Raw genomic sequence first — 19,403 nt, 5'->3', positions numbered from 1 at the left:
AATTTTGCAATGGCCTCACTCACGTGTCAGAGACCTAATGCTGTCTGTCAGGCATGAAGCCTTAGTTTTTTTCTATGTGACTTCTCTCTCTCTATGTGGTTTCTGAGTCTTCAGAATTCTTACCTGAACTTCTCTGTGTGGTAACTGGCTTTCCAGAGGACAGAAGCAGAAGCTGCCAGACCTTTTAAGAGCTAAGCCTAGAACTGACAGTTTTGCTTCAACTTTCTTTTGTTGGTCAAAGCAAGTCACAAAACCACCCCAGACTCAAGGGGAGGAAAAAGAGATGAGAAGATAGCAGGATTGTTGTCAGACATCTTTGAAGGTAGTCCACCAAAGCCTGCTAAGCCACACTAAGTGACTAGTGAAGCTTCTTACCCATTCCAGGGATGTGTGCTTTTACATAGTAGCTAAGCTTTGGGTCAAAGAATTGAATCTATAGCATAGAGTTTCAAACATAAACAATAAACACCTATAGTTTCTAATTTCAGGAATGAGAAGATAAAAGTACTATTTGTGTTCTCAGAAGCTTCAACAAATACTTATGAAGCTTCCTTTTGTATACTCACTTTGCTGTGTACTGGGAAGAAATTCAATATTAGGACAAGAGTTTGAGTGTGACCTAGGCAAAGATATTTAACTCCTAACCACCTGTTTGCTCATAACTAACAAGAGAACATGCAAGGCCTGACATAGTACCTGGCACTTAGTTATTTCTCAGTAAATATTATTTTCTTTCCTCCTTTTTATCTTCCTCCAAAGGATACTGGACGTGCCATCTGCTGTAGTCTCTATTAACACTGACATAGATTCTTTTATGTGGACAGGTACTGCTCATATGATAGAGGCCGATGTCATTCTTCCAAGTGATGGATCAGAACATGGCCAGCCAATCATGGCCCATCCTCCAGAAATAAACAGTGATAATACTTTACAGGAATGGCTGGCTGAAGTTATTAAAAGCAATAAAGGCATAAAGCTGGATTTTAAGAGGTATTTGTACAAACATGTTCAGTCTCCTGGTTGTTATAGAATAACAATAAGGGGAAAAAATCAGTAACTTCATATATCTGTACCTAAGTAACTTTATACTTTATCTAAACTGAAAATGGAATTGCAAATTTTATTTTTCGGGAATGGACCAAAGATCCACAGAGTTGTCTGCTAATATTGTTTCTTGGGAACGTTTTGAGGCCAAACTTAAGTTAATTTTTATAAAGGAATTTATCATAACTGACCATTGTAATAATAGAATGGTAAATTTTTTTCTATGTGAATAACTCCCAATACTTTTTAAAAATTTTATTTGGAGGATAATTCCTTTACAACGTTGTGTTAGTTTCCTCTGTACAATGAAGTGAATAAGCTGTATGTGTATATATGTGTGTGTGTATATATATATATAAGTTCTCTTGAACTTCCCTGTCCCCCACCGTCCCACTCTTCTAGGTCATCACAGGGCACCAAGCTGAGCTCCCTGTGTTACATAGCAGCTTCCCATTAGCGCTCTGTTTTGCACATAGCAGTGTATATATTTCAGTGTTACTCTTTCAATTTGTCTCACCCTCTCCTTCCCCTACTATGTCCACAAGTCCATTTGAAAGAAAGTGAAGTCGCTCAGTTGTGTCTGACTCTTTTCGACCCCATGGACTGTAGCTCGCCAGGTTCCTCCATTCATGGGATTTTCCAGGCAAGAGTACTGGAGTGGGTTGCCATTTCCTTCTCCAGAGGATCTCCAGGAGATCCAGAGGTCTCCTGCATTATAGGCAGATGCTTTACTGTCTGAGCCACCAGGGAAGTCATAGAGCAATATAAGTTCACAAGTCCATAGAACAATACATTTAAGATGCTACTTTCATTAAGAAGTAGTCTGAGAGAGAGTTGGCAGTAGTTGGGTTAGTTAATGCATTTCCTACTTGATTTGTGTTATTATATTTGGGAAATTATTTAGAATTCTTTAATTACTGAAGAGTTTCTTAAAAATAATGTTTTAGAAACATTGATAATGAAGAGAGCAAGATTAAGTATCATTTCCTTCTCCGTGACCATCATGGAAAGTTTTTCTTCTGTGGTATTTTGGCAGTGTAAAAATTATAGGTAGAGCCAGGGATTTATTGTGACACCATAAAAGCTCTTCATGAGACCCATGAAGGCAACTGCTATGAGAATCTAGAATATGTGGTAAACTTACTTTATCTTTGAACAGTATTTTAAAATTGAACCATCTCAAGAAATGAATAAGGATTGGAAATCTTATTCATAGGGTTTTAAAAAAACTAGTAAGTATTTAATCATTAATGCTTGGCAAGCAAAACTTTAGATCTCCTTGCCTTTTCATTTGTTGTGGGGCTAAATATACTAGTAAACCTCTTTATACTGTGAATGAAAGCTACTGTAAGATCTTAAAGCTTTTAGAATGGTGAATAGTCCAACTCCATTTTATTGGCAAAGGAACTTAGTCCTAAGGAGGTTATGTGACAACAGCTAAACTTGAGAGCTGAGCTAGGACCAGATTCCAGGTTTCCTGGAGCCAGTCCAGTGTTCCCTGTGATGCAGGTTTAGTCACTCAGTTGTGTCGGACTCTTCGCAACCCCATGAACTATAGCCCACCAGGCTCCCCTGTCCATGGAATTTCCCAGGCAAGAATACTGGAGTGGGTTGTCATTTCCTTCTCTAGGGGATCTTCCCAACCCAGGGATTGAACCAGCATCTCCTGCATTGCAGGTGGTCTCCTACATTACAAGTGGATTCTTTGCCGACTGAGCCACCAGGGACCATGATATAAAGTATTTAATCCTTAATGCTTGGCGAGCAAAACTTTAGATCTCCTTGCCTTTTCACATGCTCAGTTTTCTTTTTTTTTTAATGTTTACCATTTTCCGTAGACTTGTTCTCTGTGTAATATATACTTTGACTCCTCACCAGTCAGATCAGCTCATTCCTTCCTAAATGCTAGCTGCTGCTGCTAAGTCGCTTCAGTCATGTCTGACTCTGTGCGACCCCATAGACAGCAGCCCACCAGGCTCCCCCATCCCTGGGATTCTCCAGGCAAGAATACTGGAGTGGGTTGCCATTTCCTTCTCCAATGCATGAAAGTGAAAAGTGAAAGTGAAGTCGCTCAGTCGTGTCCAACCAACCCTTCGCGACCCCATGTATTGCAGCCTACCAGGCTCCTCCGTCCATGGGATTTTCCAGGCAAGAGTACTGGAGTGGGGTGCCATCGCCTTCTCCGTAAATGCTAGTAGTCACCAGTAAAAGGCTGTACCATTAGAAAAAGATTTTGCTTGTTTTTTGATCATACGTATTTGAAGGGGAATGAATTTACCTAACAATTATGTAAACACGTACTGTGTGTCAGACACAGTTCTAAGAGTAAGAGGGTGCTCAGTCGCTCAGTTCTGTCTGATTCATTGTGACCCTAGGGACTGTAGTCCGCCAGGCTCCTCTGTCCAAGGGACTTTTCCAGGTGAGAACACTGGAGTGGTTGCCATTTCCTCCTCCATGGTCTAAGAGCATTGAATGTTAATTCATTTAATCTTTATAACAATCCTAAGACGTAGGTTCTTCCTGTTCTCATCTTCCAGATAAAGGAACAAAGGAATTTATAGATTAATTGGGAGAGAATTGTTATTTTAAAATATTCACACATTGAGTTTTTCAGGCTAGGAATATAGTATATTATTCTTTGTAGTAAACATTGTATTTTGCTGTTGGGCAAAAGTTTATCCTCAGTCTTTTTTTTTGCCCTTCCTAAATATGGTGTTTCCTCCATATTTACTCTTCCAGAAGAATTTTGTAATTATTTTTAAAGTTCCAAAAATTAAAACTAAATTTTTTCCTAAGTAAGATTTTATGTTTTTCTTAATATAGGTTTTGTTTTTCTTATCGGAAAGGGAAAGTGGCGGTACTATAGTCTTTTGCATTAGTGATAATTAAAACATTTACATGTAAAAGAATATTAAAATATTAAATAGTTAAATATTAAAATAAAAATATTTAAAAGTATATTAAAATCTTACTTCATGATGTTGTGTGTCGTAGCTCTTTATGTCTAACTGTGCAGTGCTTTGCACGTGGTAGACACCTAATATATGCTGCTGCAATGTCAGTTTGGGGGAGAATGTGCTGAGACTAGATATTATCAGATGGCGAGCCATCGTTAAACAGCCTAATGTCAGTTTACTAAATTGAGAAAGGCTAAGAAGCTTCCTGTTGAATATAAACGGGAAGTTAGTGATTAACCCAACTGCACAGACACCAGATTTCTTAAGAAAGCAGAATCGTTTCTAGAAAAGGAGAGGAGGTCAGCTGTAAGACATGTGTGGATTCGTTTAAGGTTTCCTTCTACTCCACTTCTGTAGAGCAGAACCCCACCAGCACTTAGCTTCTGCTGTGGGACTTGCAGACAAGCAAGCTTTGGAGTAATAGGTATAAGTTGCTTAAGTACCTTGTAATAGGTACAGGTGATAGGTAAGCAAGCTTTGGAGTAATAGTACAAGTTGCTTAAGTACCTTGTAATAGGTACAAGGTACTAAAAATGAGGGAATTTTGTAGGAAGTACAGTTGGCCAGATCTAAGAATTGTGGTTTTTAACACAGCGTTGATACCATTCAAGGCAGAAAGCATTTGAGACAGAGAAATGACAACATCTGTATTAGAATCTGTTAGGTCCTGCATTAGAGTTTATTAACCCACTATAATCTAGGGCCTGCATTTCAGGGGTATAACAATGAGAAAAAAAGCAGCTTATTACATGGGAGCAGCGTTAAAGAGAGGCTGATTTCCTCTGGTTTTAGTGAACAGTATCCTTGCTCACTAATAAATATGACCCTATAGAAGCAGAAGAGATCAAGAAGAGATGGAAAGAATACACAGAACTGTACCAAAAAAGAGTTTAATGACCCAGCTAATGACGATGGTGTAATCTCTCACTCAGAGCCGAACACTGTGGAGTATAAAATCAAGTGGGCCTTAGGAAGTGCTGCTGCCAGTAAAGTCAGTGGAGATGATGGAATCCTTGCAGAGCTATTTAAAATCCTAAAAGATGATGCTGTGAATAAGTGCTGCACTCAGTATGCCAGCAAATTTGGAAAACCCAGCAGTGGCTGGAAAAGGTCAGTCCTCATCCCAATTCCAAAGAAGGGTAGTACTAAGAATGTTCAAACCACCAGACAGTTGCACTCATCTCCCATGCTAGTAAGGTAATGCTCAAAGTCCTCCAAGCTAGGCTTCAGCATTACGTGAACTGAGAGCTTCCGATGTCCAAACCGGGTTTAGAAAAGACAGAAGAACCAGAGATCAAATTGCAAACATTCGCTGGATCACAGAGAAAGCAAGGGAATTCCAGAAAAATATCTATCTCTGTTTCATTGACTATGCTAAAGTCTTTGACTGTGTGTATCATAACAAACTGTGAAAAACTCTTAGAGAGATGGGAATATCAGACCATCTTACTTGTCTCCTGGGAAACCTGTATGTGGGTCAAGAAGCAAAAGTTAGAACCCTGTATGGAACAACTGAGTGGTTCGGGATTGAGAAAAGAGTACGAAAAGGCTGTTTATTGTCTCCCTGTTTGTTTTACTTATACACAGAGCACATCATGCAAAATGCCAGGCTGGATGAGTTACAAGCTGGAATCAAGATAGCTGGGAGAAATATCAACAACCTCAGATATGCTGATCAGATCAGATCAGATCAGTCGCTCAGTCATGTCCGACTCTGCAACCTCATGATCGCAGCACGCCAGGCCTCCCTGTCCATCACCAACTCCCAGAGTTCACTGAGACTCACGTCCATCGAGTCAGTGATGCCATCCAGCCATCTCATCCTCTGTCGTCCCCTTCTCCTCCTGCCCCCAATCCCTCCCAGCATCAGAGTCTTTTCCAATGAGTCAACTCTTCACATGAGGTGGCCAAAGTACTGGAGTTTCAGCTTTAGCATCATTCCTTCCAAAGAAATCCCAGGGCTGATCTCCTTCAGAATGGACTGGTTGGATCTCCTTGCAGTCCAAGGGACTCTCGAGAGTCTTCTCCAACACCACAGTTCAAAAGCATCAACTCTTTGGCGCTCAGCCTTCTTCACAGTCCAACTCTCACATCCATACATGACCACAGGAAAAACCTGTTGATACCACTCTAATGGCAGAGAGTGAAGAGGAATTCTTAAAAGAGTCTCCTGATGAGGGTAAAGGAGGACAGTGAAAAAGCCAACTTGAAACTAAATATTAAAAAAACAAAGATCCTGGCATCCGGTCCTTTCACTTCATGGCAAATGGAAGGGAAAAGGTGGAAGCAGTGACAGATTTTTTCTTCCTGGGCTCTAAAATCACTGCAGATGATAACTACAGCCATGAAATTAGAAGATGATTGCTTCTTGGCAGGAAAGCTATGACAAACCTAAACAGTGTGTTAAAAAGCAAAGACAAAAAAAAAAAAAAGCAAAGACATCACTTTGCTGACAAAGGTCCATATAGTCAAGGCTATGATCTTTCTAGTAGTCATGTACAGATTTGAGAGCTGAACTATAAAGAAGGCAGAGCGCTGAAGAATTGATGCTTTCCAACTGTGGTGCTGGAGAAGACTTTTAAGAATCCCTTGGAAAGCAAGGAGATCAAGCCAGTTAATTTTAAAGGAAATCAACCCTGAATACTCTTTGGAAGAACTGATGCTGAACCTGAAGCTCCAATACTCTGGTCATCTGATGTGAACAGCTGGCTCATTGGAAAAGACCCTGATGCTGGGAAAGACTGAAAAGGCAGGAAAAGAGGGCAACAGAGGATGAGATGGTTGGATGGCATCACTGATGTAATTGACATGAACTTGGGCAAACTCCGGGAGATGGTGAGGGATAGGGAAGCCTGCTGTGCTGTAGTCCATGGGGTTTCAAAGAGTCGGACATGACTGGCGACTGAACACAACGGACAACAATGATGACATTATCAGTTTCTGCTCATAAAGTAGGAAGCCCAAAAGGAGTAAGGGAAGAGAGGTGGAAGCACAGGCAGAAGGACTTCAGTCCATTAAGAGGAAAAGTTGAAGACTGATAAGGGGTGCTGCATGTTCTCCCTCCCAATATCCACCTCCCAGATTCTTAGTCCCCCCAATCATTGTGTTAGGTAGGTAGAATAGGGAAAAGGAGTCCAAAATGGCGGCGGCTACAAGACAAGGAAGGGAAAAGCCCGTGAAAATAGAACAAAGGAAAGTCAAAGGAAGGTCCGAGGACCACAGTGAAGACCTCAGGTAGAACAAACAGCACTCCTGGCTAAGCCCAATTTGCATAGGGCAGGCCCAGGTGGAGGAAAAAAACATATAAAAGGAGGAGCCAAAGCGCTTTCTCTCTTTCTTTCTCTCCCATGTGCGTGCACTCTTTCTCTCTCTCCCTCTCTCACTCTCTCTCCCCTGCGCGCTCCTCCAGTCTCTGCTCTTCAAGTCTTTGGGTTGGCATGCCCTCACTCTTCGAGGATGGGTTCTCCTGCTATCTTCTAAATAAAATAGAGCTGTAACACTGATTTGCCTAAGAGCTATAACATGATTTGTCCAAGACCCGAGAGCTGTGACGCACCGAGGGCTTTAATGTCCATCGCTCCAAACCTTGGTTGTGACAAGACAAAGAACCGAGGAACATACACTCGCGTGACAATTGTGTTCCTTAAAAGATAATTTTCTGAGAAATATGCATAGGCCTCAAAGATTCAGAAGGGATTCAAGATTGCAGGTAGTGTAGTTTTCCAATAAAGTTTGTGTTTGTATTTTTTAAAAGTAAAAATTATATTGGCTGCTCAAAGCCTTATTATTTCAAAAGGTATTCGTCCAAGAAGACATCAGGAAGTAAAAGGAGTGAAGTTGCTTTTTAGTTTAAAAGTAACTAAAATATAGTTGTCTCAAGTTTTCAGAAAAGATGTTTACAGTAGAGGAGAAGAATGAAGTTTATAAAAGCTTTAAGGAAATGTTTTAATTTTACATTTTGCAGTCATTTTTAGAAATGTGTTTGTGCATCCAGACTCTCACAAGAATACATAAGGGGAAAGAGGCTCTTTTTCCCAAGGTCATTAGCCAGTGTTAGAGACATGGTGTCTGAGTGCACTTTGTGTATTTTCATAAACTGGAATTTGCAGGTTGTGAGTATGTTTAATTTTAAATCCTATTTATACATTCTTTGATGAGTGAATGTTTGTGTCTTTTCTTAAACTGTTTTTATACGGAGAGATCATAAAACAGGGTTTTGAAACCTCTATCTACAGGTAATGGCATTATTCATACATTTATAGAACCTTTTAAATACCTTCTTGAATAATAAGTATAAATCAGTATTTTAAGATATGACACATGTTAACTTTCCCCTCTGGTGATATCTAAATCTTTGATTTTATTTAATTCAAGCATTATGATATTATACTCTTATTATGAATTTGAGAATGTTAAAGCCACTAGTCTAAAAGAACTTTTTACTTTTACTTTAGGAATGTATCTCATTGACAACAAATTGTTTTTAGTTTGGCAGCTGTAGAACCATCCATGATGCTCTTGGAAAATGTCAAGAGGCATCTGAAGCGTCCAGTGTGGATTAATGCTGATGTTCTTCCTGGTCCAAATGGAAATAGCAGAGTAGTGGATGCAAAACCTTTTATAGACACTGTGACATCCTTCTCTCCAGATGTGACGTTTTCCTTGGGTTGGACAACAGGATGGCATCCTGAGAAAGTCAATGAAGGTGATAATTTAAAATATGTGTTCCTTTTATACATTCAGATATAAAAATAATACCTTTAATACAAAACCAAAACCATGTTCTATAAACCCAAGAGCCTAATGGAGAGAAAGATCTGGCCCTAAAGATGTGTGTATGACTCTTCCTTCTGTTATTTCAGATAGATCTCGTTCACTGGCGACATTTTGGTCACCAGGCTCCCACAGAAAATATTTATTTGCAAGGTCTAGAATAACCAAAGCTGCCTCTTTACATTCTGCAAATTCTGAGTTGGTCTCTTTGTACTTGTAGAGCATTCTATACTCTTTTTTTCCTTTTACTTTGAAGCAAATTCTCTCTGTTGGATGAAAGATAAAGAAGTGGTAATAAAATCTTTTTAAGTGATGTGGGCTGCCGTCTGTGGGGTCACACAGAGTCGAACACAACTGAAGTGACTTAGCAGCAGTAACAACAGCAAGGCCAGAAGTAGGGGGTGTGTGGCTGAAGAGCACGGATTCTGTTCCCTTGATATTAGAAGGTCCTCGAAATGTAGACTGCTAGGAAAGAAGCCTGGTGCCCTCATGCCCTCAGGCTAGACAGAGCGTGTGGGAGGCCACGAGACTTTCCTCTCTGGGAAATTTCTTCTTTCTCTTCATGTACTCTTTTCGATGGACCTGATATTCAGCTTATTTTTCCTGGATGAAATTTATTACGCTATTTGGATTCATCTTTTTCTTCATACATCCCTATTTAGTGATTGTCCAGTAAAATCACTAATTAGGGATCCTAAGTCAGGGATCCAGTAAGATCAGATGCTCTGGGACACCTGAACACATGGTAAAAATAATTAACCAAGAAGATATTTAGAGTTTATGGAAATGTTAGCCTTTATTTTATGTTTATAGCATTTTAAAATTTACTTATTTGCTATTACTGTCTTTAGATGTAAAGTTTTAAAATCTAACATGAAATTAGAGTAACTGCTATCTGGTTGCGTAGTGACATTTAGGTTATAACCCCTGGACCAGCAATTGATATAATCAAGAGAAAAACGGTATACTTTCAATTTGTTCTATTTTAATTTTCTAATCATTGTATTAGTGTCAGTAAAGGATATAGCCTATAATTCAAAGTGTTTGAAGAAGGTAAACTAGAAACGATTTAATAGCTTCCATCCTGCTTCTGATCTCTTTTTAGTCACAGTTTAGTCTAACTCTGACTTTAATCTCAGGCTTGAACTGAATTAAACTATGTCTGGGTCTTTAAGTCATGTTGGTGTTGAATGTTTCCAGGCTACTTTTCCCCTGCTGGCAGATGGTCATTACCACCGTGTGCTTTATCTTCCCTTACTTCTTATGCTACAAATTTTAGGAAAGAGAGTTTATGTTTGTAGTAATGTAAGTAATAGCGTATGTTAGCAGCCCCTTTTTCTAATTAAAAAGGTACAATTTTCCAGATTTTAAAGGAAAGCAGACCTTTCCCTTCTTTCATGAGGAATTTAGCTGCTATAGGCTTTTAGTAAATTGTTCTTTTATAGACCAAAATACTTTTGATAGAGTTTAGGGGTTATTTTTAAAATATACATTTTTTTTTCTGAAGCTGTTTATAAATAGGCAGATATATTTTCCACAATGTCTAAACTTGATTTAAAACATAAAACACACATATAAAAGCCAATTCAAATACTATTTCTATTTTAGAAAAAAATGTGTAAGTAATTTGGACTAGTCCCCACATTTAAAAAAAAATTGAAGTTAATTATTACTTAGATAGCTCTTAAGTACCTAGCAACCATCTTTTTCCTGGAAAAGAAAGCTTAACACAAGTGGAAAATCTAAGTTTATAGAGTATATTAATGATGCAGAGCCTTAGATTTTTAAATTTTATATATATATATATATATATAGTGCCAACATTTCCTTTTTTGTACTTGATAGATTAATCAATTCTTTTCTAAGGTTTCAGTTTTTTTGCTTGATTTGCTCTCGTTCACTTGTGACATGACTTTAGATGTAATTTTTTTATCTGCATCCCACTCAAAATATTTTCCTGCATTAAGTGGTATACTACTTTCTCTGAATCCAAATGGAAATTTTAGTGAATTACCTATGAATTTACATATTCATATATAATTTAACTTTTATCCTTCCCTGGTGGCTCAGATGGTAAAGTGTCTGCCTGCAATGCTGGAGACCTGGGTTTGATCCCTGGGTCGGGAAGATCCCCTGGAGAAGGAAATGGCAACCCACTCCAGTATTCTTGCCTGGAAAATCCCATGGTCAGAGGAGCCTTATAGGTTACAGTCCACGGACTTTCTCTGAATCCAAATGGAAATTTTAGTGAATTACCTATGAAGTTACATATTCATATATAATTTAATTTTTACTTAATTGACTTTTTAGGATTCTGGTGAGAAAAGTTAAATTTCTTTCTTTTCACTTCAGGTTACAGTTGGACAATGGTGAAAGAGATGGAATATATATGTAACAAACTAAATCAGCCTGTAACATTTCCTGTCAGAGCTGCATTAGTCAGGCAGTCTTGTTCTCAGTTACTCTGGCTGTTGAAGCAATCAAACAGGTATGTGTAAATTTGACAGTGTAGTGTGTACATGTGAGTGTGTGTGAAAGATGAGAGTGTGTGTGAAAGATGAAAACTGGTCATACAGACAGTGTGTGAGAGAAAGAGACAGAAGGTGGACGCTGATCTGGCAGTGCTCCGACTTCCTCACTGGAATGAAGCTCCTTGATGAATCTTAATATCAGGTCTTTCACCTCTGTTCCGCACGAAACCTGTTGCATGTAATAGGTACCCAGTAAATGTTTGTCATTTTTTTCAATATGCTATACATTCACAAAAAGTTATAAGTGGATACAATAATTTCCCTTTGAATTCTGTCATAATTCTAAGTCTTTTCCATATAAAAATTTTGTTATTTTAAAAATGAATTTTTTTTTGGCTGTGCAGCTTGTGAGATCTTAGTTCCCTAACCAGAGATTGAATCTGTACCCTTGGCAATGAAAGTACCAAGTCCTAACCACTGGACTGCCAAGGAATTCCCCAAATTTTGTTTTTTTATCATGTCAAAAAAATATGTTGGACCATGTATTAAATATTATAAAGCTACAGATAGTAAAACAGTTTTGATACTATATTTTTTAATAGGCTAGTCAATAGGACAGCAGGGAAAGCCCAGAAATAAACTCAGCTCTATCATGGAACTTAGGATAGGAAAAGGCTGGTATTTCAGATCACTGGTGTAAAAGTTCAATAACTTGTATTGGGACAGGCAACATTGTAGGAAAAACAAAGTAAATGAACTTCCTTAATCTTCCTCCAAAATAAATTCCAGATGAATTAAAGATTTGAACACCAAACAATAAATGCATAAAGAAAACACAATTGATGATTTTTTTTTGGTATATATAGTTTCAGAATGGAGAAGACCCTTCTTGGTAAGGCACAAAACCCAGAAGCAATAAAAGAAAAGTTTGATACATTTGAATACATAGAAATGAAAAGATTCTGGTAAAACTGTCTTCAACACATATGTTACATCGTTGTAAACAATTCTAACAAACAAGTAATTATCACAAATCATCCAGAAAAAGACCCAGTTTGATAATTCACTATATTTTAGAGAATAAGGGAAGCATATACCCAAATATTAGAGAAATATCCATATTCCTGTGGGTAGAGTTTTTACTAAATGCTTTTTTCAGTTTTTATGAAAATAACCCTATTTTCTCACATTATATATTAATAAAATAAATTATATTAGCATTTTATATATTAATCATCCACACATTTACAGAATAAACTCTCTTGATTGAGATTTATCATTCTTTTAAAGTCTGCTGAATTTTATTGCTAATATTTTAGTTAGAATTTCAGCATTTTAAAGTGAGATTGGTCTGTAGTTTTTTTTTTTTTTGTTAGTTTTGGGTATCAATATCATGGATATTTCATTAGAAAAAAACTAAGGACCTTTCTTTTTACATTTCCTAGGATGTTAAAAATAACATTCAAATAGCCTGTACATGAGTTTGAATAAACTCAACATTGAAACCAACCTGATGCTTAGTGTTAGAGGCTCAGTCGTGTCCGACTCTTTGTGACCCCATGGATAGTAGCCCACCCGGCTCCTCTGTCCATGAAATTCTCCAGGCAAGAATACTGGAGAGGGTTGCCATTCCCTTCTCCAGGGGATCTTCCCAACCCAGGGATCGAACCTGGGTTTCCGGCATTGCAGGCGGATTCTTCACCGTCTGAGCCACCAAGGAATATAAATATAATTTTTATTTTATTTTTCATTGACTGTTTTAAGGGTGACTTACTGTCATAAAAATAATTTTAAACCTGCAGAAAAGTTGCAACATCTCTTTTACCCATGTTCCCAAATTGTTTATCCATTCTTTCTTCCTCTAGCCTTCTCTCTCCCCCATCTCCTTTTCTTTTTTTCTGTTTCTTTTTTCTGTTATGATGTCTCATATCCTGAAGTCCTCCAGTGTAGACTTACCCACACAAGAATGCCCTTCTGTATTTCTACTATGTAGCCTCCCAACCAGGAAATCAGCATTAAGGCAAAACTGCCCCTATAGTCTCCAGATCCCATTCAAATTTATCAGTCATTCCAACAATCCTTATTTCCTTGTGGTCTATGAAACTCTCTGAGAACATGCATTGCATTTAGTTTGCATCAATCTCTTTCAAAATTCTTCCTCAATTTTTCCTTTCCTCTCATACACGTAACAGTCTTAAAGACTATAGGCCCTTTATTATGAAAAATATCCTCAGTCTCAATCAGTTCAATATTTCCTCATGCTAGATCTCAGGTCTTGCATTCTTGGCAAGCTAATCATGTACTTGTCCCAATTCCCAAATCAGTCACTTCTTCAAGGATCCCTTCTTGATTATAGCAGCAGGTGGTATTTAGAAAGCAAAATCTGGGATTTTAGTATAATCATTGCTCCTAGAGTGTCAATGCTTCCAGAACTGTTAAGGATAGGAAAGAATTCTTAAGCAAGACACAAAAATCATTAGCCATAAAGGATATGTTTAAGTAATTTGAACACATTAAAATTTGGAAATTCTTTCCATCAAAAAACACCATGAAGAATATGAACAGGTTAGGCAGAGTTGGGGAATATTTTTGTATATCAAAAGGGCTCTAATCAATTTATAATGAATTCTGTATTCTATTGTGTGCACATCAGAGTTCATCTATTATTGAATATTTGGATTATTTCATGGTTTTGTCTATTGCAAAAATTGGTGTTGTGAACATTGATATATATATATATATATATATATATATATGTACATATATATAAATGTGAGCACACACATACATCCTGGTGCAAATGTGCCTAAAGACTATATCAGGAAGGAACTTCTAGAAATAGAATTTCTAGGTCATAGGGTGTTCATATTTTCAATTCTAGTGGATACTGCTAAACTATTTTCCAAAGAAAATGAATAAATTGTGGCTACATGTTTCAACTTGAATACATTTCACAAAAAATATTCAGCAAAAGAAGCAATACCAAAAATATTACATCCCATATGATTCCACTTATATAAAATTTATTAACAGGCAAAAATTAAGCTGTATTGTTTAGGATGGATATACAGGTGGTAAATAAAGCATGCAGATGGCAACTGAAAAGTCGAGGCTGTGAGAACTCCGGGGGAGAGGTGAAGCTGTGATGGGGCTCTGATATACAGGTGTCTCCTAAGGTGCTGGCAAGGTTCTTTTTTTGGTTTGTGTTGTGTTACACTGGAGTTCATTTTATAATAATTTGTCAAAATTTACATTTATGTTTTATGCATCTTTTCCTATATGTGTTATTTCACAGTGGAAAGAGCTTTAAAAATGAAACCTGAGAGGTGATTTGAATGAATGCAATTTAAAATACCCTTAGGCAATTTTATTTTTCCTGTTTTAGTTTGTATACCATAGTGGGAGGTTTAAAAGAGGCAAAACAACACTGGAAAGCTCTTCTTTTAACCTAAATTCATATCTGTCTTTTTATAAGGTTTGTCTCCATGGTGCTTGAAAAAAGTAATAAAAATGCCATTTTAGCAAAAATATGTTTTTAGAGTAATTCTTATTTTTTTCCTGTGTTCCCCACTGTAGTTTAAAATTCTTCTGGGTTTGTCACATAATACTCTTATGCAAAGTCCGAAGTACTTCCCTTTGTTGCATTTCCAGAATGGTGTTACCATCCGTAAGGAGAGAATGTGTCAGTATAATAACAGGAATATATGTATTGGTTAGACAGTTTTCCCATCTTTAGTAGAACAACTGCTTTGGAGATTTTCTCCTGGATTCTGACGTGCTTATGAGGAAAATAAATATGAAAATACTTAAGAGATTTGCATTTCTCTGAATTCTAATAAGAACAGTGTAATAGTAATGTCACCAGAAGAAATGAAAAGATGTGATTTAAGTAGCGTTTGAATTTCTGAGCATATTCTTACATCCATAATCAATCTGCATATATTATTATTGTTTTTTGACTCCAGAAATAGATCTAGGTTTATTCTCTTTGGCATTCTTATATCTCTTACAGAAACCCCCCGAAGGGGTATCAGGGCCTTAGAAGTGGACATGAATGTTGGGAATGTTAGTAACAATTGTATCTCTTCACTGTCCCTTCCTGTCATGCTCTTGACTCTGGCCTGGCTACTGAAGAAACCAGGTTAGAGCTGCGGTTTTGTGTAGGGAACGGATTCCTTGATCAACAACACAGTCTCCTCTGTTCTTTTGTCCAAAATTGGGCCTATTTACAGTGCTAACCATTCTGGGTTTCTAAAGTCATATGAGGGTTACCTAATTTAGGCAATAGTGATGTGAATTTTATTCTGCCTAGTCCCTTTGATGTTGATGAAGGAATGAAACAGGAAAATACAGTTCCACCAGTGCTAATTAATTTTTCTTCTATGTGAATTTGGGTTAGAGACAAGTGAGGGTGACTGTGTTTAGGCTTGTTGGAATTCTTCATCACTGTTTCTTATCTTTCTCTATTAACTCTATGATTCTGTTTTGTTTTGATGCAGGTACAGCCTGACCATTTGGACTGGGAAAAATGATAGCTATTCCACTGAAGATTTACTTTTTATTAGAGATCATTTTGACAAAAAACGAGTTTTCTATGACATCTTGGAACCACAAAACCATGAATTTAAACAAGCCATTGGAATCAAAATTAATCTCTAAGATGAAAATTCTGCTAAATTATTTCATGTTTTGCTTTTTCAATCCTTCTTTGTCTGATCTGAATTAATTACCATATAAATTATGATGATTGATTGATGTTCCAGTTCATCCAATCAAAAAATACTTATTGAGGCTTACTCTGTTAGGCTTCTGTCCTTATAATACTGTACCTACCTACAAGATTTGGAAAGAAGAGATTTCACTGGGCCTCATATAATAATGATTTAGGAAAATGAATCTTTAAAACCGTTAATAAAAATATTTTGGTATATTGAAAATAATTGAAAAAATCCGCGTGTCATTCCGATACTAAATTACATGTTGGTGCTAGCATAACAGAAATTCCATAAAAATATGCCATCCTCTTTTCTTTTCCCTGGAGAACTAATTATTTCAGAGACTACAAAAGAGAAAGAGGGCTTTAAAAACGTTTTTAACTTTCACAGGGTTGAGCAGTTTTCTTATAACAAGATCAAGTCTATTTACTGAAAGCAATGAGGATTAAATTAGGATGTATCTAAAATTTCCTTATTGCTCAGAGCATCCTGACAGCCATATATTAATGTGTTGTTTTGTATTCTTTGTTTTGATCATAGTATCTTATCTAGAGTGAGCAAAATACTATTGGGGAGCAGAATTTTAATCCTGGTAATCTATTATTTGTTTTTCAAGATTTTCACCCACACCACCTTGTTCCCAGGCCTTTGTTCTACTACTAGAATTTTAAAAATTATTTCCTCATGACTTCATTCCTCACATTACTCAAAGAAACGCTGGATAATTCTGCTGAAAAAAAAAAAAAAAAAAAAAAAACACCAACTTTAAAAACACCTCTTTCTTTATGCCAAATCAGAAGTCTCTAGGGGCTTCTTAAATTCAACTTCATTGAATTTTACTCTTTCAATACCCTTCCTAATATAGTCCCACTCTACAAGTTAATTCAGTGTCCTCAGCACAGTGCTTTGTTTCAAAAACGCTTACATCATCAGTAATCTCCAGATTTTTTTAACGATTACTTTTAACTGTTAGTGTTCACTGATTGTGTCATACATTGTAGTTGTGTCTCCTTAGCTAGACTGTGGAGTCCTTCATGGTGAGAGAACATTCTTAATTGTCTTTACAGTATCTGGCATAGTCCTGAGCAAGGAATTCAGAAAAATGTGTTGCTTCTTTGATTTATTAAAAAGTACTTTACCAGTGAATGTCCTAAGATATGTAATTTGTCTTTTATCAACCATTTCCCCCCAGAGAATAAAATAGTGCTGTGCAGAGAAAAGAGCTTGGGTTTTGAATTCAGATAGACTTCCCTTACAGCCCCACCTCACAGCCCCACCTCTGTCCCTTACTAGCCATGGGTTTGAGGAAATATTTAACCTCATTGAGTCTTGACTCCTTCCTGTATAAAATGGGGGCGGGGGCCAGGGTGGAGGATGAGGATTCTCTTGTAAGGTTGTTGTGGAGATTAAGGGAGATTCTTGAAATGGAAGCATGTAGCTCAGTGCTCGTCTCATAGCAAGCGCTCAACAGATCATCCCTGTTTATTAGACTTACCATGTGATTATACCCATTGTAGACAGACAAAAGTAAGAGATATGACGTGAAACACTGTACACATGCAATACTTAAAGAAAATGATCGTATTCTACTTTAAATTTTAGTACAACTGAATATGGTGCTATTGGTCAAATAACACCTAAAACTTCACTTTCTCTGGTTGTTTGCCAAAAGCAAAGGGTGCAATTTCATAATTATAAAATTATAACAATTGTAGCAAAGAATAACTCTTAAAAACTATGGTAAAAAGTATTGTTTACATTATAAATGTTCTAAAATGACCATGCTTAGCTTTCACAAAGAGTTGAATTTATAAATGAACTACATTTAAGTTTAAAATAAAATTTCATTTGCCCAGATTAACTGTTTATCTGGTCCTCAATAATATTTTTTAAAGTATTAATCTTAAAGCCAAATACCTTTATATTGCAAAATTTATCAACTGAGTGTTATTTAGATTAAGATTTAAAACTGTATTTTAAAGTGTTCTCGGGAATAAAAGGGCTTCCCAGGTGACTCAATGGTAAAGAATCCACCTGCCAATTCAGAAGATGCCAGAAATGCTGGTTTGGTCCTTGGGTGGGAAAGATAACCTGGAGGAGAAAATAGCAACCTGCTTCAGCATTCTTGCCAAGAAAATCCCACGGACAGAGAAGCCAGGCGGGCTACACTCCATGGGGCCCCAAAGAGTCGGACGCAAGAGCACACACAGCAGCAGAAATAAAAATTATATAAGAGAATTATGAAATTTACTCTGTTGAAAGTAAAATTTAAATGGATTATGGTCCATATGGAAAAAAGGATAACGATCCCTCCTTCACACCCTACACAGATAATAATTTGAGTTGGATCTTAGGCCTAAAAGTGAAAGCTAAATCTATAAAGCATTTAGAAGAGAATAAAGGAGAATGTTTTCATGACTTTAGGCAATTATTTCTTTCCATTTTTAAATTTCAGCTTTACTGAGATAAATTGACACATAAAATTGTAAGGTATTATTATTAAATATTTGGGAAGAAGTTCGCAGATACAAGTAAATGATTTAATAACACCTGATTTTTTATCTCCAGATTCTCTGGTTTAATGTATTAAGATCCCATAGCATCCAAATGCTGTTTCTCAAGCCTGCAGAGCAATCCTCTCCCTAGAAAATGCTTTTGTACAAGATCCAATTGTTCAAAAAATCAGAGCTTTTAAAAGGAGAGTGGCTTATGGCCCTGTAACACTGATTTGATTGCTGAGCAACCAGATGCGTACTCATTTATCCAGTGGGGAACTGTTGCAAGTTATTCAGAACAGGTTGTTCATTTGCTTGTTTGTTGCAGCTAGGATTTTAGATTTTTCCTTGTAACTGAAAACAACAACAACAACCTAAATACCTAGTGAATATATAGAAAAATGCAATATTTCTCATTTTGAAATTTAAGGTGGGAGTCTACCTAGTATGAGCTTACTATCTTATAAGTTCATGAATCAGTGCAAGGAATATTGTGTGTTAGAAAGATGAGAATAGTAGTGCTGAAGTACTTTTTAATGTAGAAAATGAGAGTATAATGAATTAGTGAAACCAAGAAGAACTGATCACAGGTCTTGAAAGAAGTGGGCAGGATCCAGGACGCTTGGCGGCCTCAGCAGCAGGAGTTCAGGGGCCTTGTTCCAGCGCCCCACCTCAGAGCCACTCTTCCAGTCTTCATTATGATTACATGTCTGTTCCTTGTACATCTGGACTGCCATGCTTTGGTCCAGAGACCTTAATTTGTCCAGTCACTTGTGTCTTTCATGAGGGAGACATGTACTTAAGGGCTCAGTAGGAACTCTGGGGTGGGGGAGCGGTGGGAGGAAAAGGGACACCTAATTGTTGTTTGGTTTGCTGAAGCAGGGCAAATAATTCAGAAATGATTTCTATCCCAAAGCACTTATCGTCTAGTACGGGGAGCAAAAGTGA

General features: G+C 37.1%; 1 protein-coding gene across 4 annotated transcripts in view; it reads left to right on the top strand.

Annotated features, from left to right (window-relative positions):
- FAM151B (family with sequence similarity 151 member B) overlaps positions 1–17,110 on the top strand; it is a 34,693-nt gene extending 17,583 nt beyond the window's left edge. For all 4 annotated transcript variants that reach the window (XM_006065103.4, XM_006065102.4, XM_044947346.2 and 1 more), the window contains 4 exons: positions 825–990; positions 8,489–8,706; positions 11,127–11,262; positions 15,745–17,110. In XM_006065103.4, the coding sequence (XP_006065165.1) occupies positions 825–990; positions 8,489–8,706; positions 11,127–11,262; positions 15,745–15,904 (680 nt within the window). In that variant the 3' untranslated portion in view covers positions 15,905–17,110. The remainder of the gene's footprint in view (positions 1–824; positions 991–8,488; positions 8,707–11,126; positions 11,263–15,744) is intronic.
- The last annotated feature ends 2,293 nt before the right edge of the window (positions 17,111–19,403 follow it).

This window comes from Bubalus bubalis, chromosome 9 (genome assembly GCF_019923935.1).
Source record: "Bubalus bubalis isolate 160015118507 breed Murrah chromosome 9, NDDB_SH_1, whole genome shotgun sequence".
NCBI lineage: Eukaryota > Metazoa > Chordata > Mammalia > Artiodactyla > Bovidae > Bubalus > Bubalus bubalis.
Note: the sequence above shows the minus strand (reverse complement) of the source record. Positions and strands in the feature narration are given on the sequence as shown.